Source organism: Leucopleurus acutus (assembly GCF_964270905.1).
Source record: "Leucopleurus acutus genome assembly, chromosome: 4".
In the NCBI taxonomy this organism is placed as follows: domain Eukaryota; kingdom Metazoa; phylum Chordata; class Mammalia; order Artiodactyla; family Delphinidae; genus Leucopleurus; species Leucopleurus acutus.
In genome coordinates, this window is record NC_139146.1 from 20,638,755 (window position 1) to 20,665,761 (window position 27,007).

Genomic DNA, 27,007 nt, shown 5'->3' on the forward strand with positions numbered 1-27,007 from the left:
CAAAACAGCTCCACCCTGATTCCGATGTCAGTTTGGTTTCCCCATTACCAGGAAAGCTATTTTATTACATATTATTTGCTCTCCTACCTGTGCCTTGTGAGAGGATGGACAATCTTAGACAGTTTATCCCAGAGTCTTTTCTGGTGACACATGGCATTTCAGTATGAAGAAGTAGGAGATCAAATGTGGCTCTCCAAGGAGAGCAGCAACTTGCGTGTTTTTAGAGCCCAAATAGTACTTTCTCCATTGTCATCAAGCCACCAAGGTCAACAGGCTTATCAAATAGTGTTGATGCAGAATGGTACCAGCCAAGCAGCCAACCAAAAGAATATTAAAAGGATTTATCACTTATAGCCAAAATTATACATAGTTTCCTCTAATTCTGTTTCTTCCCTATTTCTATTTTTTTCCTATCAGATTTATACAAATGGTATTTCTACAATATTTTCTAGACTTTGTATGTTACAGAATTGTAAGGTGCAGCTCTCTGGCGATTTCCTTCAATAAAATATCAGTTAAATAACTTGCAGGTCTGTCTTTTAATGGGTTATCTTCCAGTAAGGTACATATTTGTCTTTCACTAGGGTAAAAGTTTAAACTAAATTAAAATCACAAGTAATTGGTCCTATGAGGTTTTAAATACCAACCCTACTGTTGCCGTATGTTCCTACAGGGAGTGGGGGAATTTTATTATTTATCAGTTTATTATTTTCAATGAGGTTGTAGTTTATTGGTAGGAAAAATGAATATGTATAGAGAGATCTTTAAGATACATAGTGATACCTTGAAGGATGAGTTAATCCTTAATAATGATGATGTTGGCAGCTAACCCTTTCTGCATGCTTACTATACGCCAGTAAATGGTGATATGTATTAAAACGTTAATACTTACTGTGACACTATAATTATCATTTCCCTTTGTCACATGAGGATACTAGCACACAGAGACTCTAAGTGACTTGTCTGAGCCACACAGCCTGGGGGTAGCTGGATAGGATTTGAACCCTGGTGAATTATCTCCCCTGTCTACTCTCTGAACCTCTGTGCTCTGATACCTTAGAGTTGAGATAAATTATAAAGGAGTAAAGTCAGATTTAAAAACCTTCCGGGGGAGGGATAAATTGGGAGATTGCGATTGACATGTACACACTGCTATATATAAAATAGTTAACTAATAAGGCCCAACTGCATAGCACAGGGAACGCTACTCAATACTCTGCAATGACCTATATGGGAAAAGAATCTAAAAAAGAGTAGGTATATGTATATGTATAACTGATTCACTTTGCTGTACACCTGAAACTATAACACAACATTGTAAATCAACTAACTATACTCCAATAACAATTAAAAAAAAAAAACTTCCATATGTCTGAACTTGCTATTTACATATTTTGAAACTGCTGAAAATTTGCAGAACAATTTAATTTTTAAAAATATATTTTAAAGTTATTTACATCACATACTCCTTGATCTTTTTTAAGTTCCCCAACTACCCATAATTCATTACAAAGCATTGCACTTTCTTCTTTTCATATAAAGGTGATGTCTAGGCAATATCTGTCCTGACCTCTTTTCCCCTTTGGTTCCTTTCTTTTTGTCTCAGCTGCTAGCTAATGTGTTAAAAATGAGATAAAGTTAACATTTAGATCTCTTGAAATTAAAAAAAGTAAAATTTCAGAATCAGAGCATGACAGGTTAGGTAGAGGGGAAATTTTCGAGTAGGTAGGATTTTCTTTGTCTGTCAATCCGGAAACCATACAGGTAGTTTTCTCAACTACCTCAATTGAAGACCATCCTGCTTCCCAGTGTCCTTGTGTCACCCGGCAATAAAGTAGGATGTGTTGTTGCCTTTTGACTCATCCAAGGGTTCTATGAATCACTTTAGAGCTTTATTGGAGCTTGACTTCTGAGCTATTTTTTTTTTTGCATTGACAAACATTTATTTCATTTCTTATTTTAAAAATTTTTATTGGAGTATAGTTGATTTACAATGTTGTGTTAGTTTTCATATGTACAGCAAAGTGAATCAGTTAGACATATACATGTATCCACTCTTTTTTTTTTTTTTTAGATTCTTTTCCCATATAGGCCATTACAGAGTATTGAGTGGAATTCCCTGTGCTCTACAGCAGGTTCTTATTAGTTATCTATTTTATATATAGTAATGTGTCTATGTCAGTCCCAATCTCCCAATTTATCCTCCCCCACCCCGCCCGCTATCCCCTGGTAACCGTAAGTTTGTCTTCTACATCCATGCCTCTACTTCTGTTTTGTAAATAAGTTCATTTGTACCCTTTTTTTTTTAAGATTCCACATATAAGTGATATCATATGATATTTTTCAGAACGATTTTTATCTAGCCTATATTATCTCTATTTGTGGTTACGTTAGTTACATATTTGCTGTGTAAGAAATTTCACCCACATTTTAACAGCTTAAAACAACAAACATTTATTATTCATACCTTTGCTGAGGGTCAGGAATTCAGGAGCAACTTAGCTGGGTGGTTCTGGAGTTCTGGCTCCAGGACTGTCACGAGGTTGCAGTCAGGTAGTCAGCTGGGGCTGTTTGGTCTCGAAGACTTGATTAGATTCCACTTCCAAGTTCACTCACATAGCTATCAGCAGGAGGCTTCAGTTCTTCACGGTGTAAACCTTCCCTAGGACTCCTCACGACAGAGAGAAACAGCTTGCTTCTCTGAGAGTGATGTGAGAGAGAGAAAGCAGCAGTCTTTCATAACCTAATTTTGGAAATGACCTACCATACCATCATTTCTGTAGCATGCTGTTAGTCACACAGACGCAGACCAGCATGGCACAGTGCAGGAGGAGACTTCACAGGAGTGTGGATACCAGGAGGTGGGTCGTCACTGGAGGCCGTCTTCAAGGCCGGCTACAGCAGTGATCAGTGGGGGGAAGGCGCTTTATAGAAGGATGGGGTAAGGTTAGAATCAGTGACAAAACGAGGCCTTGATATAGAATCAGAAGGAATGCAGAACCCAGCCCAGTTCGGATACTGTTAAGGAAGGCCATTTTAAGCAGTAGGTTCCTGACCCTTAACCTCACTGGCTGAGCAATTTATTTAACTCGTTCAGTCAACCGATAGCTCCCAAGCATCTGCTGTGTGCCAGGGCCTGTGCTCAACGTTGGAGATATTATAGTTAAAAGGATGATCTAGTTCCTGTTTTCATAGCAGTAAAAATAATCTTTAAAACTCTGTTCCTGGGCTTCCCTGGTGGCGCAGTGGTTGAGAGTCCGCCTGCTGATGCAGGGGACACGGGTTCGTGCCCCGGTCCGGGAACATCCCACATGCCGCGGAGCGGCTGGGCCCGTGAGCCATGGCCGCTGAGCCTGCGCGTCCGGAGCCTGTGCTCCGCAACGGGAGAGGCCGCAGCAGTGAGAGGCCCGCGTACCGCAAAAACAAACCAAAACCAAAACCAAAACCAAAAACAAAACAAAACGCTGTTCCTCTTTGTGAGTTAGTGGTAATAATACCTACCTCACTGGAGTTTTGTGAGGATTGTATTACATGAGATAACATACGCAAAACCCCTGGCCCCTGTGTGTGCCAGTATAGTTAGCAAGTATTCGCATTACCACTACCCCGCCATGTCCACAGTTGTTGTCTTTATAGTTTTGTCTCTGTGTAAAACAGAACGAGATGTTTTATTTCCTCTAAATTCCTCTCAAGGTAGCTAATATAATTCTAAGCATGTAGAAGGCTTCTCAGTAAACATTCACCACTGACAGGACAACCTGCTGGATGGAATGATGGAACCATAAGGGGCCCGCCCCTGACTGTGGCTGCAGACGCCTGGATCCCGGCTCCTGGGCACCTCGGTTGTTGGATGCACAGGGACACACGCGACTGCTAGGGGCACTTGGCCACTGTTTACCGTGACTTTGCTGGCTGTGGCTGTGTGGCCTGTCTTCCCTCTGGAAAGATAAATAGGACTTTATAGACGCAAGAAATGTCCTGACGTAGAAGATGTCTTGTGCTGTGCAGAGACCTTTACTAGATGCAGTGGTTTGGCAACCTTAGAGATAGGTTTGGGATCATTGTGATGTTTGTGCTAAGCCACTTTTCAGCTTTTTCAAAGAAGCAGGTTTTGTGCAGGTTGGTTGTTTCCTAAAGAACATGTCTACATTCTGCCTGCTCTCAGCTGTCTTTCAGTGAATGCTGGATACTAGTGGGGAGCATCCCTAGAAATCACTTCAAAGGCTCATCATTTTGTAACCCAGCAAAGCATTAACCGAAAGGAAGCCAGAGGGCTGAAGAGTGTGTGTTTCCTAATTGATTTGGGGCCTTTGGTAACAGGGTGTTAGAGACAGTGAATGTATGAAATAGAATTGAATAATAGAAATTCTGTGAAATGATTCTTTGTGGGGGAAAAGGTGCTGAGTCTTTTAATATTTAATTTAAATTTATTATGATTATTCATGTAGAATTAAATTCTATTTAATATTGGATTTAAAACTTAAAATTAAAAACTTAAAAAAATATTTAATTAAAAATATTCCCCACACCACCAGAGCAGAAACCCAAACCACGTAATACATCGATGGTCTCACTTAGAGCAATGATTTATTCACCTGTGAATTTCTGTCACTACTCGGAGTTCCTCAAGAACAGTCTGTGTGGGTTTCGTTGGTTTTCACACTGCCCACCCTGCATGGATGCGTCTCGGGGGCCCCGTGGGTGCTTGCTCACGTGACTCCTCTGCTGACTTTTTCCAGAACTGGTACACCTAGTTGCATGCGCCTCGTCAACTTGGAAAACCCTTATGTCTATTTCCTTTGAAATGACCGAGAGCAAATGCTTCCACTTGAACTCTGGCCTGCAGTTTGCGTGCATGTGAGTATTTGGTCAGGCAGGGACACTTTCACTCTGTCCCTGCTGAGTATGTATGGTACATGTGTACACATCTCAGTCTACAGCGTAGGCATTTTTATCTCTGAGCCAGACGACTGTGTGGCCAATAGCACCTCATCATTATGTCAAGTCCTTTTACAGACATAACCACAGACAATCCGAGTCTTAAATTCAGATACTCTGTTGAGTAATAGCTAGACAGTCCAGTCTGGACTAACTCAGAAACCTGGGATATAGAGGAATGAAATAGCAAAGGTTAATGGGACAGGAGGTCTTTGCTGTGAAGTGGTAGGGTTCTTTCAAATCACATTTAACAAATGTAATAATGAAAGATTGGTATTTGAGAATTAATCAACATTGCATTAAATACACTGGAACCAGCCTATGCCATTACAAAGTTTAAGAAGAGGTATGGTAGAAATTAAAAAGAAGAAAGTTTAAAATCTTTTAGTTGCTAAAAAATATAGTGAAAAGAAGAGACAGTTGTTATTGATGCAGTGAAGCAAACAACATGAATACCCCATTTATCAGAGGAAGAAATTAAACTAATAAATATATATATTGTATATATATTACATATATATTATGTATGAAATTTATTTTTAAGTGTTAAAACTAAAATCTAGACACCTGAAATTAAGTATACATACTACTTGTTGCCAGGCAAGATTTTTTTGTGTGTGAACATAAAGAAGGAAATGATTTGTTTTTGTTTTTCAAAATTGGAGATATATTTTATGATGCGTTTTAGATTTAGTTTTTAATGATTGGTATTAAAATAGGTAATAAACTGCAAAGTGCAATCAATGTAATGCATATAACAGAAAACACTAGAATTAGCCACATTTATTTATTTATCAGTGACAGTTGGGTTTTCTATGGAAATTTCTATTTAGAGAAAACGACTCTATCCATTTCACGAACAGATTCTCCTAAAGGTTCAGCCACTACTAGGCAATAAAAAGTAAATTGTGAAGTTCCACATTCCATCATTGAACTGATAAAATATTCAAAAGAAGGTGTACAATTTCTCTTACAGTTTATGTATCTTTCAATTGATGTAAGCTGCACAACCAGGTTACACTGTATTCAGCTAAGTATGTGAAATTCAAGATTTTGAGGAAACTGGCTCACAAAGCTTTAGGAGAAATGTTACCTTAGAACCAAATCTAATCTTCCATAACTGTGTCTTAGGCCTCTTTGGAAATCTCACAGGATTCAAAAAAGACAGGTTGGGGAAAGGAGAAAGGACGACTGCTTACTGGGTTGTAGGCCACTGTCTGTGGTGCTTCATTGCGTCCAGAAGGAACAGAGTCCAGTGGAGGAGGAGTTCTGAGCTTGAGTATGGCCTTTCCTTTCACTTGGAACTTTGTTTAACAGGAGTCTAGAAAGTAATTAAATGTATCATTATCATGACTGATTTATGTCAAAACTATACACACTTTTTATTACAGGGTCATCCTTCAGTATCCGTGGGAGATTGGTTCCAGGACCCTTATATATACTGAAATCTGTGGGTGCTCAAATCCCTTATGTATAAAATGGTGTAGTATAGTCAGCTCTGTGTATCCTCAGGTGCAGAACCCATGGATGTGGGATACGGAGGGCCTACTGTACTTAATTAAATGGGTAATCAATTGACTAATGTGTCTGTGATTTCTTAAGTTGGTATTTAATGAGCATTTTTATTAAGTTCACCTCAGTGCGCAGAGATTAAAGCAGCATTTCCTGGTTTCTTTTCCTGTGGTTAAGTGAGTCCTTTGAGATATAGTTGTGTACACTTTATGGTGGGTTACACATCTGTCTGTTCTATTAGTTTTTCAGACAGGAGACAGGAACAAAAAGGCACATGGTCATTCTTGCTGAGAATTTACCCTACTTTTCTTCAAGCAATAGCATGTATAGCCAGCTAGGCTTTTGAGAGCTTTCCCTATGTGACTTAATTCTGTGCCCACTTCTAGACTTTGGAATGTAGTGTGCTTATATGTAGCTTTTATTTTTCTACTTTTTCAGATTGAAAATGCTTATTATCAAGCATTTATATGCTTCTGTTAAACTTCTATAAATATATACTGCTTTGTTTCAATTCAGTAGGACCAATATCATGTTGTACATAGGGGAGATTCATAATAATCCCTTGAAATACTTTGCACCTTGCTGTCAGGTAACACATATGTTAATACTCTCTTGACATCATCTAAAACCCATAGGAAACCCCACGATATTTTTACCTCTAGAAAGTCGATCAGTAAGTGAAAACAAAACAAATGAAAACAGATTATCCATGCTTATGAAATGAGATTTCAAACTGTGCGACTTTGGCCCATTATAAAAATTTGTAGAATTTTTGCATCAGCATTATTTCATTTAATTCCAACAGTTCCCCCCAAAAGTAGTAGTATTATACCCATTCTGTAGATGAAAAAGCTGAGCTCAAGTTTATAAAGCCTAGAAGTGGTAGAGCAGAGCTTTCTGACCCAGTTAGTCGGACATGCCATTTTGGTATCCAGGTTCTCCCAGTGAGAGAGAGGGATGCTGAGCCCAATTTTTATCTAGAAGACTCAGAGGAATACATGTACATTTTAAAGCAGTGACGAATATATACTTCAAATAGTATTTCTTTTTGTTCACCATGCTGCACATTATATCCCTAAGACTTATTTCATAACTGGAAGTTCATACCTTTTGACCACCTTTACCCATTTAGTCATATTAAATACATTTTTAATAAATGAAATTGCAGAGATGTTTACAATTGACCTATTGCCAAAATTAGTGAAATATGTCACTGTGAGACAGGAGAAATCACAGGCAAAAGTCATTTGTGCACTTGATTTGGGGGTTCGGTAGTCAGGAGCATGCTTCTATAAGAGAGTATAAGTAGCCTGTTTTAACGTGTGTAAATCCTTGAAAATTAAAAAGATGTTCGAAGAAGATACATTTTTCATTTATTTTGGTGAATGTTAAGAAAAGTGATCAAAGTAATACTTACAGGTTCCGCAACTTCTGACCTCAAACATGCACACCTACTTACAGCCGCACCTCTTCTCTCTCCTTTCTCCCACACAGAGAAGGGTCCCTCCTCTTTCCTAAGAGCAGGCCTTCCACCCGTGTATCTCCTCCTGGTGAACACTTACAATGTAGGTTATCCCTCTTCTCCGTTTGATATTTACCCTCTCACACTCAACAGGATTCTTTTCATTGGTTTTAAACATCAAGTTTCTCCTTCTATTCAAAGTCTTTCCCTCTTGATTCCATATTCCCTTCCAGCAGGGACCCTTTCTCCTTCCCTGAATTGTCTATATGCTCCGTTTTTCTCACCACCAGTGCCCACACTGACCAGGCTTCTTCCTCCCTAAGCCTTCCAGTTGTTCTCTCTCAGGTCACCACTGCTCTCCAGGTCACTAAGCCACTCAAGGCTTTTTGCTAGATCTTTGCAGCCGCATTAGGTGTTGCTGACAAGTGCCTCCGTCCTGAAACATCTCTTCCTTTGGCTTCTCTGAATCCACCTACCATCCTAGCCAGCCTTTTTCTTTCTTTCTTTCTTTTTTTTTTTTTTGCACCTTATTCTTTTTGCCAGCTATTAAATGTCTGAGTCCCTTCCATTGCTTCGCACATGCATTTTCCCTTTGCTGGGTTCTTCTTATTTGTGTCCTTGGAATCCAAGCTAAGTTATCACATTACCAGGAAGCCGTCCCTTAATGCTGGAGGAGGTGAGCTCTCTCCGCTACATGCTCCGGTAGCACCGTGTCCCTCTCTGCTCTCAAACTTATCAAGTCATTTTCCATTTCTCTGGTGGTTGATTCATGGCAGACTCCACTCCCAGTCTGTAAGCTCTTTGAAGGTAGGCACTGTATCTGTTTTATTTCACTACATTATACTTAGTCCTTGCATAGTTCTTGGTACCTAAAGTGCTCAAAAAATTCTTTTTTCAAATGAATTACTTATCTCTATCAGAAGTTTCATTTTAGTTAAAATAAAAACTCATATCTAGGTTAATATGTTTTCTTTCACCAGAAGGTATTTCAAATGTACTTTAGTTTTTCATGTAGATTCTATTGTAACAGTATAACAAACATCTTAAATTTTAAGTTTGATTTTATTAGCTAGGGTTCTCCAGGGAAACAATGAATAGGATGTATGTGTGTGTATGTGTGTGTATATGTATATAAAGAGATTTCTTATAAGGAACTGGCTTACGTGATTGTGGAGGCTGACAAGTCCCAGGAGCTGCAGGATGACTCAGCAAACTGGAGACCTAGTTCCAGTCTAAGTCTGAAGGTCTGAGAACCAGGATAATCAGTGGTGTAGTTCAAGTCTGAAGGCCCTTAGGCTTGAGACACAGGAAGAGCCGATGTTTCAGCTTGAGTCCAAAGTCGGGAAAAAGCCAATGTCCCACTTTGAAGGCAGTCAGGCAGAAGGAAATCGCTCTTACTCCCTGACAGGTCAGCCTTTATTCTGTTCAAGCCTTCAACTGATTAGATGAGGCCCACGCACGCTGTGCAGGGCAGTCTGCTTTACTCAGTCTACTGATTCACATGTTAAGGTCATCCAGCAACACTCACACTGACACACCCAGCATAATGTTTGACCACATATCTGGAAACCCTGTGGTACAGCCAAGTTGACACATGAACTATACCATCACGTTGATCAAATTAAAAAATATCTTACAGTTTTCTGCTTTCAGTCTTCTTTCTGTCACATCAGCCTCTTGTGGTTGCCTTGTAATTTTCCTCAAATGCTGTAATTCACAGGGCATGTTTAATCTGTGCCTAACTTTTCAGTACTTCCATGTGTTGAAGCTGCTTTTTCTGTCTAGTTTTCTGCAACTTTTCTGTAATGCCCAATGTTCTAGCTAGGTTTGTTCTTTTCATAGGGCAATTATACCCTCTGTGATGCTGTGACTTTGCTGATGTCCTTCTCCCTACTTTAATAAACGCATTTTCTCATGATCTTATCTTGTGCAAAACCCATCCAGCTTGTGAATTTCAAACACTGTTGTGAAATTACCTCCCCAAATTCTACAGCTGCTACTCTCTGTGCAACTTGTCTTGACCCTTTTTGCACTTTATTGTAATTTAACCATTTTGTTCTGTTTCCACTGAGAGCATTTCAAGTGCTTCAGGACAGGAACAAATATGGGTATTCTTGTGAATGTGAGTATTCTGCAGTACTGTGCACATTATGTGCTACAATAAATGTGTTGAATGAATATTCAGTTTCTTTAACAGGTTTTTGAATTAACTCTAGGTATGTTGAGTGGGGTATGCTTGGCCTGACTCTGGTCTTCTTTCTAGGGAGCACATCTGCTTGTCTAATTTGTTCCCTTATTTCCAGTTGGTTGAAGTATTCCCAAGTGTTGGCTAACATTTGAATTCTTAAGAATTTGTTAGGGTTGGGAAATGGATTCTAGAACTCTTTTTGTAGTGAGTTTCACTTCCCTGAATCTTGCTTTCACTGTCTTATTAATTCAAAAGGAAATTGCATTTGTTTCCCTCTTACTTAGTTCAATTCAACAGATCCTTTGTTGACACCCTTCCGTGAGCAAGGTGTTGCATCAGTATTGAGATTCATACAAAGAGGAATATACTAGAGTGCCTGCCCTCAGGGAGCTGGGAGTCTTTGGGGAAGGGAGGAGACAGGAGAAGGGAGTGTGCTTAGCTAAGGCTTATGCAGTTTAGAATGATGACTGTTTGGTGAATGATAATTTATGTATAATACAGGTAAATAGACCCTTCCCCGTGCACTTTACAGCCCAGTTGGGGCTACAGCTAAATAAATACAGATCAAGGGTAAATACTTTGAGAGGACCAGCCAGATGGTTAGGGAGGAACGTTTGGGGGACCTATAGCTCTGGCTTGCTTATATAATAATTTGGGTGAGACCCTGTTTTCTGATGTGATATGGACCAGTACTTGGTCAATTAATAGAAAAAGAATTATCATAGAATTGATATTTCAACCATTGCATTTTAACTTGTTTTAGAAATATACATTTATTTGCCAAGTTTTTGATCTGTGACCAAATTCTTTTTTTTTTTTTTTTTTTTTTGGTGATACGCCGGCCTCTCACTGCCGTGGCCTCTCCCGTTGCGGAGCGCAGGCTCCGGACGCGCAGGCCCAGTGGCCATGGCCCACGGGCCCAGCCGCTCCGCGGCATGTGGGATCTTCCCGGACCAGGGCACGAACCCGCGTCCCCTGCATCGGCAGGCGGACTCTCAACCACTGCGCCACCAGGGAAGCCCCCAAATTCTTTTTGATTCTGCGTTTAGGTTCTCTCACTAGAGTTTGCTACCGTATTTTTTTCCATAACCACTCTGTATAGTATCCAGTTTTACTAAAAGACACAAAGGTAAGGCTTTAAAAAAGCTGTCAGATTACACAAAGCAAAGCAATTATAAAAGATGGGAGGAAATCAGAAAAATAGAAGGATTCTACACTCAGGTTGCTTTGCAAGTCTTTCCAAAACCTTCAGTTCATCTTCTTAGAAACTATTGAATTTTTTCTGACTCATATATTTTTGCTTTATGTAGTGTTTAGCTAAATTACATAATTACAGTAACTTGTACCAGTGGCATAAACCGGTGTGGGAACAAACACAGCTGACCCTTGGGACTCAGGCAAGCAAGTCAAGTGATGAGGACAGGAGTGTGCAGGCTGCTGACTGAGAGTATGTGGCCTTGGCCGTCATTCGGCAGATTTTAGGATATGCGGAGTGTCAGGTAAATCTGGGAATCAGTTAATTGAAGGTCAGTTAAAAGCATTTCCAGGGCTTCCCTGGTGGCGCAGTGGTTGAGAGTCCGCCTGCCGATGCAGGGGACACGGGTTCGTGCCCCGGTCCGGGAAGATCCCACGTGCCGCGGAGCGGCTGGGCCCGTGAGCCATGGCCGCTGAGCCTGCGCGTCCGGAGCCTGTGCTCCGCAACAGGAAAGGCCACAACAGTGGGAGGCCCGCGTACCGGGGGGGGGGGGGGGGAAAGCATTTCCAATATAAAATAGAGCAAAAAAGGGAATGAAATGTTGCCATTTGCAGTAACATGGGTGGACTTGGATGGCATTATGCTAAGTGAAATAAGTCAGACAGAGAAAGACAAATACTGCATGTTATCACTCATATGTGGAATCGAAAAAAATACAACCAACTAGTGAATATAACAAAAAAGAAGCAGACTCAACAGATAAACCACAAACCTAGTGGTTACCAGTGGGGAGAGAAGGGGAGGGATGGGGGAGTAGGAAGTATAAACTATTGGGTGTAAGATTGGCTCCAGGATGTATTGTACAACATGGGAAATATAGCCAATATTTTATAATAACTGTAAATGGAAAGTAACCTTTAAACATCGTATATAAAAAATAGAGCAACTGTACTGTAGGAACACAATATGCCTTCTAATCCCTTGTATATAAAATAGGTACCCTATTCTCCATAGCATTATCTTCTTCTAGAATTTTTTGGCCTGTCAATATTGATAACTTACCTTTAAATAAAGTAGCTGAGGTATAGTAGTTTTTTTTTTTTTTTCTGTGAAGAGCCAGTTTCTTAGGATCACATCACTTCTCTTCTATATAGCAAATTTTTCTTTTTATTCTTCTCATTTTTTCTCTTGACTTTTTTCTCTATGATGTCAGATTTGTTTCTTATGATGCTGCAGACATTACTATCTTTGCTTGAACTCCTCAAAGAGAGATACGTATATGTGTTAGTGATTTGTAATTGATATTCTTCGCTTATAGATTTGATTTTTTGTTTCATATAGTATCCCGTTCCTAGGAATCATATTAAATTTTTTTCTTGCTATGTGGCTAATTATGAGTTGTGATTAGAAAAGAGACAGTGTTATTTGCATTTGTCTTCATTCTTCTTACAGGAACTTCAATGCACTTTAAACATGGAATTAGCTTATCCTGCACTATTCACTGTTTTAAATACTGCTTTCCTTGATTGCGAGATGTTTTCTTCTTACTCTCAAAATAATTTTTAAAAATGTTATTTTGCTTAAATTATTGTATCCGTCCACTTTTGCCAAGAAGACTGCTCTAACAAACAACCTTAAACTCTTAGTGGTTTATAGCAGTGAAGATTTATTTCTTGTGCACACAAGTATGGGCTGCTGGAAGCTGCGATTCTGTCCACAGCTCCATTCCACTTGGTGTCTGAAGGAACAGCCCTTATCAGGGACATGCATTTTCCTGACAGAGGGGAAAGAGCAGTGACCCAAACATGTGATGGCTCTGAAAGCTTTCCCTTGGACATGGTTCACTTTGCTTCTAATCACATCTCATGGGTCAGTGCAAGTCACCTGGTCAAACCTGATACAGCGTGCCCCCCACCTGCAGCACTCTGAGCCACACGGCTGCTTACCACCGTCCTCCTACTGGGAGGGGAGTGGTGGATAAACTGGAATGCTGTGATCTGTCATAGTTATGTCTCATTTTAAGGATTTTTGGTTTTATTGTTAGTTCAAAATTAATAGATACAGTCGGTGAACTTTGCTGCGGAAATGATTTTTTTTTCCTGATTGTTTTAGTTTTGTGTATGGAGCTCTATAGACATGATGTTGAGACTGATTCAGGATCTTAGTAAGGAAAAGTTAAGTGACAGGATATTAAATATGGAATTTTTACTATTTCATTATATTTTCTTTTCTCCACCTTCGTCACTTGTCTCCTACTTCTATTGATTATTGAGTAGAAGTCCAAACTTCCCCCGCCCCACACTGGTATAGATTGTTTGAATTTGTAAGACCAAGCATTGTTTTGAAGAGACTTCCTTTTGTGCTGATTACCCATTTGTCATCTTAGCTAGATAATCTGGATTTTCGCAGCTTACTACCTTTTCAGTACAGTGAATTGGGCCTTTGCCAATTTAAAAATCGTGGTTTTTCTTACATAGTCCACATGTGGACAGCAGTCTGCCAAAAAATAAACAAATACCAAGTTAAGTTACAGACAGATGCAGCTGTAATACCAAGTCACCCATGGCCTCTTCTGGAGTTATGTTTATTTGCACACAGTGAGGATTAGTATTTCTTTGCAAAACAAGAGACAGTTACTTTTGCTGTTTAGAAATAGCAGAACTGAACCTCAAGTGCATGAATTCAGGAAATCTATCCTAGTGAGGCGTGGTACTTCAGAAGGGACAATGGGCAAATTGTCAGAGAAAGTTGAGGTTTATACAAAATGTCGGATGTCGAAGGGAGATAGGAAATTTAGTTACATCTCCTAGATATCCAGGAGTAAATGTTTTGAAATAGTGGTAGAATCAGAAAGGATTAGACTGGAAGGCATGTTTAGTTTATTTGTTCCTAACTGTGGTCACAGTACAGAAGCAGTCACATTGACAAAATCTTACCAAGTGATGGCTTACATTATCTGATGTAATTTCCAAGGAGGGGCCCTCTGACCTCACAAGGTTGTATATTCCAGCTTTTCCTTGACGGCCCAGTTAAATGGGTCTCTCCATTCCATTCCTTCCGGTAGAGTGAGGCCCGAGAGGAAAAGCCGTGATCACATCAGCACGTAGGCGTACTTTTCCCTTCATATTCATTAACTCGGTTCTCATGAAGATGAGTTTATTTCGCTTGTGCTTGAATCCAGCTCTGGAAGGAATGAGAGAATAAAGTTCACCTCAGTCATTTTCCAGACATAATAGGAGACTTGCCTAAGGGGAAAGAGCCCAAGAGTGAAAGCCAAAGCTGTCTTTTGACGGGGTATTATTTTTTTCTGCTTTACGGTTGAGGAAGTTGAGGCCCACAGGGATAAGGGAGATGCCCGCATAGCCGGAGAGTGGCAGAATAATATCAGTTCCTAGATCCCACTATCCTCGGCCTCCTCCCTAGGCCTGGGTTCTTGCTCTGGAGCGGGGGCTGGGATTCCTTTGCCCACGGACTGATTCCTATGGTGGAACTTCCCAGTCAGTGTGCTAAGGTACCCTGGTAAGCGAAGAATAGGTTCCTAGTGTGGTATGAGTTATTGGTATTGATGATAGTATTTTTTTTTTTTTTTTGCGGTACTCGGGCCTCTCACTGTTGTGGCCTCTCCTGTTGCGGAGCGCAGGCTCAGCGGCCATGGCTCACGGGCCTAGCCGCTCCGCGGCATGTGGGATCTTCCTGGACCGGGACACGAACCCGCGCCCCCCACATCGGCAGGCAGACTCTCAACCACTGCGCCACCAGGGAAGCCCTGATGATAGTATTTTTATCTACACTAAGTTAACACATTCAAAATTCATGACAGTTGAATACGTCTGTTCATAGGGCTATTCTCCTATAATTTCTGAATTCAGAAATGATTCTTTCAGTGCATACAAACTTCGGTGGAGCCCCCTGCCTCAAGAGAATGCTCTGTAGTGGCCGTACCACATGGCACTACCTCTGACTTTCCTGTTGAATCATCCCAGTCAGATTATTGCTTTTTTCTGGATTTGTTTGTCTTCATTACATAAGTTTGTTTCGGAAACTCTGACACTCAGAATTCTCAGAGATGTTTTTGTGTGTGTAAATTTGCATGTAAATCTGAATTCCATAATACGTGATGTTATCACAGTGATGACTAATAAAATCCAAGCCACCACTATTTTTTTCAGCTTTCCTAAGAAACATCAGAATTCTATGCTTTTGTTATCAGAATGCATTGGCTGTCCAGAGGAAGAGCTTTGCAAGTAGTTTATTATCTAAAATAAATTTTTTTCCATTGGGGATTTTGAATGACTCTTACTTTGCAGACTTGTCGAAGAACAGAAATTAGCTTTAGGGAATTCCCTGGCGGTCCAGCGGTTGGGACTGTGCGCTTTCACTGCTGAGGGCCTGGGTTCGATCCCTGGTCTGGGAGCTAGGATCCCGCAGGCTGAGCGGTATGGCCACAAAAGAAAAAAAAGAAAGAAAGAATAGTAATTAGCTTTAAAACGGCTGAATTGACTAATACTCTTAGGCCCCTGAGTGAAGGACCACATGAAAATACATTTATACATACAGAGAAGATACATATTTAAAGCAAAAATGTGTAGTTGGTGTTTTAGTTTGAATCCTTAGGAAGAATTATTATTAAATGGAGTAACATCTGTGAACTCTTGAGGGAAAACTTCATCACCTTGTTCTCCTCCTTGACCCTTCTCCTCCTCCCACACTCCATATACAGTCTGTCAGGAAATGCTGTCAGCTTCTTTTCAGATCATACTCAGAATCTGATTACTTCTCACCATCGCCACCGTTTCCCTGCCATAATCCTCCCATGTCACCCCTGTCCGTGACCTGGACTACTGTAATAGCCTCCCACCAAAAGTAAATGAAGGCAGATATCACTGAACTTTTTACTAGTAAGTGCTTTTCTTCTGTAGACACAAGCATATTAGTGTTCTCTTTTACTATGCATATTTGTAACATATTGAGCAACTCTTATGAGTATAGCTTGTGCTGTGGGGATACATGGCAATTCTTGTTCACTTCCTTGAGGAAACCATCTTTGTTTGGGGAGACAACACATGAATGTCATTGATCACATGAATTAAATGATGAAAACCACAGAAATAAATTACAGGTAAGTGTCCAGTTGAAGAACTCCTGGAACCTACATGAATTTAGTAGATTAGAAAAGGTTTCATGGAGGGTGAACGTGAGCTGTGGCTCAGACGCTGCTGAGAAGTCGTAGCCGGGAGGCCAGGTGGCATCTTTGCAGTTGTACTGAGGAGGAATGAGTTCAGTGTTTTCTGAGAGGAGGTGTACCAGTTGGACTGAAGAACAGAAGGCAGATTAACTTGAAGGATAGTTGGGGATGAGAGGATGAAGTGTGGGTTTAGATTACCAATAGGTAAGCCATTGGAGCCATATTTGGGACAGGTACCACATATTGAGAATCCTGAGCTGTTGGATACTGTGGGGGGAGCAGCAAATATTATTGTCAGGAAACCTTTTTTTTTTTTGGCTGCACCACGTGCCCTGTGGGATCTTAGTTCCCCAACCAGGGTTTGAACCCGTGCCCCCTGCAGTGGAAGCACGGAGTTTTAACCACTGGACGCCAGAGAAGTCCCAGGAAATGTTTGTTTGTTTGTTTTTATTTATTTGTTTGTTTGTTTTGGTTGCGTTGGGTCTTTGTTGCTGCACACAGGCTTTTTCTAGTTGTGGTGAGTGGGGACCACTCTTTGTTGCAGGCTTCTCATTGCAGTGGCCTCCCCCGCCGCGGAGCACAGACTCTAGGTGCCACAGGCTTCAGTAGTTGTGGTGCACGGGCTCAGTTGCTCCGCGGCATGTGGGATCCTCCCAGACCAGGAACCCGTGTCCCCTGCACTGGCAGGCGGATTCCCAACCACTGCGCCACCAGGGAAGTCCCAGGAAATCTTAAGAAGAGCTTAGAGTGTGCTTTGGAGAGCATGACGGGTGTAGCTAGAGTGACTCACTGTTCTGGCCTGCCCAGGACTCTCTCAGTTTCAGCACTGAAAACCGCATGTCATGGGAACCCCTCAGGGAAAGTAGATGGTTGGTCACTTAAGGTATAGTATAGATCAGACAAGCAATTGGTACCTGAGGTCCAAACCAGAGTAAAACATTAGCATGTTAGCAAGTGAACAGAGCATGACAGTCAGAAATCCAGAGCAGTTCAGAGCTCTGGTAGGCAGGCCGTGGAGTTGAATTATATGTTGGCTGACAGCATTTCAGCCAAATGAAATTGAGCATCGTCATAGCAACTTAGCTTATGTGACAGTCTAATGGAAACAAATTTGGAAAAATAAATATTTTAATCACTGACTTTCAAGTTTTGTTTAATAGTAATACTAATAATGATAGCAGTACTTATCATTAATGAATACTTAACTTGTGCCAGGCACCTTGCTAGATTGTACAAATATTCTCACCTTTAATCCTCACAACCAGCCTATGAGATAGGCAGCATTATTTTCTCCATTTTATAGATGAGGAAACTGGTGGTTTGAGAGATGAAGCTGTTTGCTCAGTTCCACAGCTCATTAGTCATAGAAGGAGACTTGAACCGTGGCCATCCCAAAGCTCTTAGTTACTATTTAGTACCGATTCCTGGTGTCACGGAACCCGGTTTGTTTATTATTTACTTTTTCCTTTTACTACAAAAGTAATACTTGTTAACTCTAGAAAAATTGAAACATGTGGGCTAGCAGGAGGCTATGCAAAATACAATTTCCTCTGTTTAGAAACAAAGTCTGTTGACACCTTTGTTCATATCTTTTTCTTTGGGGGGCACATTGATATATGTTTTTTTTCTATACAAATGACATTTGATAAATCTTTTAAAGCCAATTGTTAGACATTTATTCTTTTTCAACTTATTTTGTTGGATGTTTAGGCTGTTGTAACTTTTTGATATTACAAACAGCTTATAGTAGACATAATTAGCTGAAGACGTTATACAAATAAAGCAAAATGAAACAAGACTGAAGAACACAAAAAATTCATAATGCTGGACCGTAATGCAGGAGATGCATAACAGTTGTAAAATCACTCTCTCTGTTGTATCTGGATCACCAATACGGTGAAAACCAGTGACTAAGGAATATTTGCTTCTGAACACACCATGATGTTGAACAGCTTTCTTTCAATTAAAGTTGAATTTTCAGCGAAGTCACCTAGAGCTCATGACAGGAACCATAAGCAGGACCCCAGCCCCCAGGCAAAGTCCCAGGAAGGCGCTTAATCCCTAAAATGTAAATGCAAGGAATGCCTCTGCTAGGAGGAACTGTGTTCAGGGGAATAAGCCACAAACCCAATGACCAGAAACCATAGCTGAAATAAAGAGAAGTAAATTTAAGGATCAGAATATTAAAACAGTTATCAAAGCTGGAGGTCATGGCCAGCCTAATGACCACTGGGAGTTGATGCTCAGTCCCGTAGTGTTAGGTCAACGCTGTTTAAATCCTTCTTGCCAAAGGGCCGGAGATTGGGCCTGGGATGAACCTACAGGTGGGGAAAATCACCCCAGAGAGTTTGAGAGCGCTCCAGGGATTAGAAATCTGGTAGGTTCTAACCATCAGAGGTTTTGAAGAAGGAGAATAATATAATGAAAGGTTGTTGAGTGATTAAATCAGTAAGGAAGCAATTTAACAGGATACTTCTTACAATAATTTTATTGTGGTGGCAAATGAAAAGGAAGAGGCTCTTGGTCTGGGTAGTGGTAGGAATTATATGTAGAGAGATATCTAGAGATCTATCTGCATTAAATAAATAGATTGGAGCAATACCTGTCATGACATTCCTCTTATCACATGTTTGGCATACAGATAGAACATGTACTTGATCCTTGGAGCTTGTAATGCAGCCATTACTTTTGTTAAATTGAAGTTTTAACTGGTATGTTAAAATTTTCTTTTATTACAGAACCCCTAAATAGGCATGTTGTGTCTTACGATTGCTGTTTAAGTTAATGCTATCATGTTTTACAATTAAAAATGATTATCTTCTCTTGGTGCGATGAAGGTCATTCATTATAAAATGAATGACTAATATGCTGGAAAGACATTTCAGTTAACTTTCTTGGATATTGATCAGATAACCACTAAGGTTTATGATTATTTTCTGAAATCTTCATTAGGTGAGCCCTTGGTTGCTTTGGTGACTCTTTTAGCAAGTAGTTTCCAAAACCTGGAAAGTGCCGCTTCTGAGTTAATTGCGAAAGAAATCTTTCTTTTGCTGAGTGCCCACATTAGTTTTTGTTTGTTTTTGTTGCATTAAAAGTAACAGTTGTATAGAAGTTAACTGTGTTCTTAATTAGAAATAACTTTTTGTGTTTCTGGAGGTATGAAATTCATGAACTTCCAAGAATGCTGTAAAATATTACAGGCACTTCATTTAATCAACTGCAGCTAATGGTTAATGTGCTTCATTGCTTTGAACTTCTGAGTCAGTCCTCCCTTACACAGTATTTGATAAATGTGATCATAATTTCTGCCTCATCCATGGAATTTTCTAATATTTATTGTTTTTAAAATTGCATTTTTAAATTGCAAAGTAATCTTTGTTGTAAGAAGAAACTAAAACAGTATTCAATATAGACTCCTACTTCTCCCAGCCTCAAAATGATAACTTTATAACAGTTTGATGCATATTTTCCAGTTGTTCATGGGGTTCTGCTCGTGTATACATACATATATATACACGCATACATTCATTACAGATTTCTCCTCCTCCTCTGTCTCCCCCTCCCTCACCTAGGTGCTATGGTATTGCCAGAGGAGAGGAGGCTTTGTTCTGTGTTCTTCGCTTTATTGGATTTCAGTCCTGGGTGGAGCTTATTGTCCTTCTTTCCCTCACTTGCCCACCGCAATTCAGGTTATGCTTTGCTTCTCTTTATCCTCAGCAGCCAAGCTAGGAGCCCTCCCAGAACAAATCCTCAACTGTGTAAAAGACATCAATTCAGGGTGTTTCTCCTGGGGACTGCCGGCTAAGCAGCCCCAGTTCTGGCTTCCCTGGTAATTGGCCCCAGGCCTAGAGGGGCTTTTTTTTTTTTCCCTTCGGTACGCGGGCCTCTCACTGTTGTGGCCTCTCCCGTTGCGGAGCGCAGGCTCCGGACGCGCAGGCTCAGTGGCCATGGCTCACGGGCCCAGCCGCTCCGCGGCATGTGGGATCTTCCCGGACCGGGGCACGAACCCGTGTCCCCTGCATCGGCAGGCGGACTCTCAATCACTGCGCCACCAGGGAAGCCCCAGAGGGGCTTTTTGTATCGTTGGTTCCAAGTATGAAGTTTCTCTGGGGTTTCCTTGGGTTATTCTTTGCTGCATTCCTCTTCTCAGTCTGTTATGGGTTGAGATTTCTTCTGCGTTAGCAACCCTGGCTAATTTCTTCTTCTAGAATTTTCTAAAAAATTGTGGTATGTTAAGGGTGGAACTTGCTTTCTTCTTTCTTCTGTCATTTTAGTGGGATTTAGGTACATGTGATGACCCAGTCAATGTTTTGAACCTCCCAGGTACCTAGTGTTTTTTCTATTCCCGGTCCAGCTTTTTGGAAATTCTTTCAGGGTTCATTTGCAGTTCCTCTGGTTTGTGTTATAACTTGAAAGTTTTCTTCTTTCAGTTTTGCATTTTATATTAATCATAATTAAGTCATTGATATCTCACTGCTCTCTGTTTGGGTTCAGAAATGACACCATTACTTAACAAATTTATTTTCTACTGCATTTATGGATCTCCACAAGGTGTTACTGCATAAAGCCAATTAATGATGCAAAATTTAACTTTTAGAAATTTAAATAATTATCCTTATTTCATTTGGTAGGTATAAATATCACTATCTTTAATATATATTTGTAGTTTATTTGCCAGGTGACTAAATATTGTCAGTTTCCTTTTTCAGTGTTAGATCAAGTGGAGATATAAAAAACGGAGCAGTAACTTTTCATGAGCCCATGATACTCAGTGTATCTTAAAAATGATTTCTTAGTTACTATCAAAAATGAACGATTTAGCTTTTTTTATTATTGAGATATATTGGTCATATAACAACACATATTTTTAATTTTGTCTCAGGAAGGAGAAAACATTTTCTATTTGGCAATTGAAGATATAGAAACAGATACAGAGCTTCTGATTGGCTACCTGGATAGTGACATGGAGGCCGATGAAGAAGAACAGCAAATTATGACAATGATCAAAGAAGAGGAAGGTAAAAATTCTAAAGGACAATCAACAGCCGGCAGAAAAGGTATTACCTCTAATTGATGGTCCGAGAGAATGAAAATTGTAGGAGAAATAAAGTTTGAACTGTGCTTGATTATAATTGCAATATAATAGGGTGTTCTCAAAATAAAGTTAGTTGTTGTCAGAACTCTCGGAGGATATTCAGTTGCGTGCCTCTCTTCCAGCAGGAAGGGAATGATGGGCTGGGGTGGGTGATGGACGTGCCCTGTAGGACTGCCAAGGTCAGCGGCAGCTCCCAGCTTTCACTGCTCTCACTGGTGGGTAGCCAGTAATGAGGATTTTTGTACTCCAGCCCCGAGTCTGCCATTCATGCATGTTTTAACCAGGCAAGTCACTACCTCTGAGACTTTACTTTCTCATCTGCACGTGGGGAAAGGTGAGTGCAGGGGTCCTGCTGGGCCCTGTGGGATTATTCCTGGGCTTCACTCTTAGGATCCTTTGAGAATCTGGAGCATCTGGAGATCTTTCTTTGTTCTGATCATAGAGGCCTACAGCATTGCTGGGTTGTTCTAGTAGGGTGACCAAAAATGTATGTTGACCATAGGTAGACTTGCTTAAATCAGCCCTGCAATCTAGGAGATAGATGTCACTTGTTTGTCATCTGCCAGGGAATAATCAATTGTTATTAGGGCTTGTTTCTGTTTTGTTGTGTTTTACTCCTGATGGGCTTTGAGGGAAATGTGAATGGTGTTAAGGGTGTTCACATTTTGTAAAAGGTTGATACTTACTATAGAGAATTTTTCCATTTTGCTTAACAAAGCCACTTCAGAAGTGACACTGGTTTCTTTAGTTACTGTGGTATTAATGTCTTTTATATGAATTTTCTATTCTAACTGTATGTCATTGGCTGAAAAAGTATGAATATTCCCAGTATTGCCAGATTATGCTTCTGTTTCTTTATTTTAGTTGGAGTATTTAAAAGGAAGATGAGGACAGGCTATCTGTTTTGTCTTTCCAAATATGCATTATGCTGTTTGGAATGTCAGATTTGGGGTGATGGGAATTATTTCTGTACTCTTCTATGTTTTCTTTATTTTTGTATTTATTTTCAGCATTGCCCCCAGGGTACGGTATTACTGTGTCCACTATTTTACCTTAAAAATAAGTCTCCTACTTATTACTGCCCTGATTTTTCTTTATTTAGTTAACAAAATATCAATTTCTATTACTTTGGTAAGAAGAATCAACAGAAACTTACACAGATTCTTAGAACATATGAATCACATGCTTATATTGTTGATATTTTCAGTTTAGAATTCAGTTTTGTTTATAAAAGCAAAATATAAAACCCAAAGAACAAACAAACAAAAACCCCCCAAAACAGAAGCAAAACCAACCAAACAGTGATCAAAAGAAACAAAGAATCCACTCAAATGTCAAACAATGGAGAGTTTGGTTAAATAAGTAAATTATGGTACCTTAAGTTTAAAAAAAATTTGACTTGAGAAAATATTAAATGGAAAAAGCAATACATGAAATTGCATAAAAAGTATGATCATAAAGGTTCTTAGACTGCACATGAAATATGAATGCACAAAAGACAACTCAGGCATGGAAATAGATTACAGCAGTTGTCTCTTCATGGTGGGGTTATTGGTGATTTTTATTCTCTTCATATTTTCTGCATTTTATCTAAATCTAACCTTGGGACTTCCCTGGTGGTCCAGTGGTTAAGACTTCTCCTTGCAGCACAGGGGGTGCGGGTTCGATCCCTGGTTAGGGAGCTAAGATCCCATCTGCTTCGCAGCCAAAAAACTAAAACGTGAAACAGAAGCAATATGGTAACAAATTCAATAAAGACTTTAAAAATGGTCCACATCCAAAAAAAATCTTTAAAAAATTAATCTCATTTGATAACCAGAAAACATATGTAATTTAAGAAGCACACTTTGAAAAATTTGGGTAGAGCCATGAGAGTCCATATAGGACTGACAGCCAGAGAGACAGTGGAGCCTCACTCCGCCTACTGTAATGAGTGCTGTTTTTATGACCTTGGCCTTTTTTCATATATATGTGAGATTCCCCTTGGTAATTCAACATAGTTCCCCTTGGTTGAGTTTTTCTCTTTTTGCAGCTAAAAGTGAACTCAGGATAACCCGTTTCAGGGAAGACTTTGCCGTTGCAATTCAACATTTGTTATAACTCTTTGATGTGAAAAGTTAATGTTACAGGGTGAATTAAACATTGATTTTGATTTGTATTAATTTGGTGAAACGCAAGTTAAATGATTTAAAAAATAATGTATTCTAGTAACACTTCCTATTATTTTTCATGGGCAACCTATTCATACTCCTAGAGATAATAAAAATTTACTAATCTGGTACCATTAAGCACCATTAATTTTGATTTTAAAATGAGGGCAAAACTGAGCAGTTCTTGGCTCTTCGCAGGTCGCTTTGGCTGTAAAGAGGACTATGCCTGTCCCCAGTGTGAATCGAGTTTTACCAGCGAGGAAATTCTTGCTGAGCATCTTCAGACATTGCACCAGAAACCCACAGAGGAGAAAGAATTTAAGTGCAAGAGCTGTGGGAAGAAATTCCCAGTTAAACAGGCTTTGCAAAGACAGTGCGTACATTCAAGAGTATATCTAAAATTATAAGCTGACACGTTGTTTAACTGTTTCATTCCGTTTGTCTTATAGTTTCTAACCTGTGTGCGTGTGTGATGGTGTGTGTGTAGAAATTAAGCATTCTCTATTGTCACTGTCATAAACTTCTCTTACTATATATAGTACATTGGTTTTTGAAACATTCTGATTATGAAGTTTAACAAGTAAACATTGTTTATGCTAATCAATCTTTGTCCATTTAATAACTTGCCATTAAATATTAAGCTCACTGGTGTACTAATTTGAAATCTGATATGCATAATTTAGCTAGTGCTTTGAGGTGGCAGATCAAGTTTCAGCGGTCTGCATTCGATATTCCCTCTGAAATCTGTAAAAAAAAAAAAAAAAAAAGAAAGAAATAATTTAAGAAATGGAGAGAGTTCAAAGTATGAAGAATACAGGGCCATTTTGGGAAGCACTGTTTATTTCCTAGCGATGTTGGAGAAATAATTTAAAGATGAATATGTACAAGATATGATGATGAAATGAATTAAATGGTCCCAATCATTGCTCTGCACCCTTTATTATTTTAAATATATTAACAGCATATTAAGTTATCCTTTTACTTAAGTATTGTACAGTATCGTGAATTATTAAAAATGAGAAAGTGGATACATATATTTAAATTCTGAAACATGCTGTATTTCATATTAAGACAGTTTTCATATATGCATCCACTTTTGCTTATGAAATTTGAGATGAAAAATTTCTGTTCAAAACTTAAAACTTGGAAATTCTCTTATACACTCTTTAAAAAAACCAAGCAAGGGCTATATAGTTTTTAATGAATAGATTTTAAAACTGCATTCTAGTCAGCTTTTATTCAATTTAGTGTTACATATTCTACACCAAGCATACTTTTGCTGAGCTGAGTCTTATAGTTCAACTGCAGGTGCTACTTAAAAGTTTAAAGGGCAAAAGGCAGAATGAAAGGAGAGATCATGAATGTGACTTCATTCAAAGTAGAGATATTTTCATAAGTCTTTGTCTTAGACTTCCAGTTTTTGTTTTTTGTCCATTTCCCCTCAGTGTTCTTCAGTGCTCAGCGAAAAGCAGTCTGAAGGATTCTTCACGAAGTTTTCAGTGCTCTGTTTGCAATGCTTCCTTCAGTTCAGCGTCAAGGTTTTGTATCTGAGTTATCAGATGGCTGTTACATAGTTGCGGGTCATCATAGGCATGCATGCTTTCATGCTTCTTAGTGATTTAGTATCATATGGCTGCAGAATTTCAGTGCTTTCCTTCCTACCTGCCTAGGTAACACTTGTAATGACCCTGAAACTCTACTGGGGAGCATGCATTACAAACGCCAGCCTGGATGTTGGAAGTTTGTAGGTGTCTTCACCATTTCTTCTCCCTGTTTCCCATTCCTGGTTGTCTTGTAGTTTTGAGCAGCACCAGGAGACTTGCCGGGGAGATGCCAGGTTTGTGTGTAAGGCTGACAGCTGTGGAAAGAGACTGAAGAGCAAGGATGCCCTGAGAAGACACCAGGAAAACATCCACGCCGGTGAGAACTCATCAGAGGGTTGTTTTTAAAGGGGCTTCCTCTCCCCAGGCCACAGCGATCTGTTTTTAATTCTCACTCTTGAGGAGAGAGCTTACTTTTCCATTGTATTTCACACAGATGTAGAGCTCTGGAAATGGAATTTTTTTCTTCCACTGAGCACCATTTCTTTTTGATTTCAGCAATATTCGTCATTTTTCCTATCTCTGAATTAATCATAACTGGAAACCTAAGCTAGAATCTAGTTGTGCTTGGTAGCCAGGTGCATTAAGAATTAATGTTTTAAATAATAATTTTAATATTTTAGCATGTGAAATTTCTCTTTTAGTAGATACATTTTAAAACTGTTAAGTGATGCCCTTCTGCCTTAATATTTTTACAGTAAAATTCCATTTTTCAAAATCCTTATATTTCTTCTATATTGGAGAAAATTACTGGCTACATTTTGACATGCTAATTGAATATATTTGGATTTATAAAGTAGATACTATTTGAATTCCTTCTAGTGGCTAGCTAAACAATAAGACAAATAGAAAATTTGTCACTTAGATTTCATCTGCTTAGCACATGGTAAATGTATTTTGACTTTAGGGATTGAATCTGTTGCACTAAATAGAACAGATGATTATTGTCAGAGTCAATGTTTTATTTCTTCAGTGTCTTTTCCTTAAAGGAGGCTGAGGTTCATGGCACTCCTCTTATCCTTCTATACTTACATTTTTCTCATGTGTTTACTTTTGCCGTTGGCTTCTGGGTGGAAATGTCTTTCTGCAAATGAGGAAAGTGTTATTTCTTTTCTCCTATCCTGTTTATTCTCACATTCAGGAGAAAAGAATAACCGGTACTCGGTTTCTGTTTCCTATACTTGTTCATTGTCCAAAAAGTGTCTCTTTTAATGCTAGTTACAACTTCGCACCACCAGTTTGGGCTGCACGCTCAGTACAAGCCATATTTGAAAGCTCAGGGTGGCTGAAGGTATGGGCTTGTGAAATGTGGCTTCAGAATGGTGCACATCACTTGGACTTCACAGTGTTCTGATTTCTTTCTTTCCTTTTGAAGGATATAGAGAAGATGACATTTTTCTGAATTCTTTCTACTTGGGCCTTTCCTGTCTTTGCAAAAGGCAATCATAACTTTTTGATAGACCTGTCTCTTCCTAGTTTTTGTTTTTTTAAAGCTGTTATGTTTAAAATGCTGTTCTTAATTTTCTCCATCTTTGTCTGCAATGTATTATAACAAATCTTTCATGTCATTTTTAAAGTTAACTTTGCTGAACTAAGTAAAAAAACAGATGCACACTGAAACTCTGGAAACTTGCATTCTTGTTATTGGGCATGTGGTCTTCAGACTGTGCTGGAAGCATAA

The 27,007-nt window shown here is 39.4% G+C and overlaps 1 protein-coding gene across 2 annotated transcripts in view; it reads left to right on the forward strand.

The window, feature by feature from the left end:
* PRDM5 (PR/SET domain 5) overlaps positions 1 to 27,007 on the forward strand; it is a gene marked incomplete at both ends in the record, with an annotated part of 206,846 nt that overhangs the window by 70,425 nt on the left and 109,414 nt on the right. For both annotated transcript variants that reach the window (XM_082837920.1, XM_082837921.1), the window contains 3 exons: positions 21,363 to 21,537; positions 23,924 to 24,098; positions 25,524 to 25,645. In XM_082837920.1, the coding sequence (XP_082694046.1) occupies positions 21,363 to 21,537; positions 23,924 to 24,098; positions 25,524 to 25,645 (472 nt within the window). The remainder of the gene's footprint in view (positions 1 to 21,362; positions 21,538 to 23,923; positions 24,099 to 25,523; positions 25,646 to 27,007) is intronic.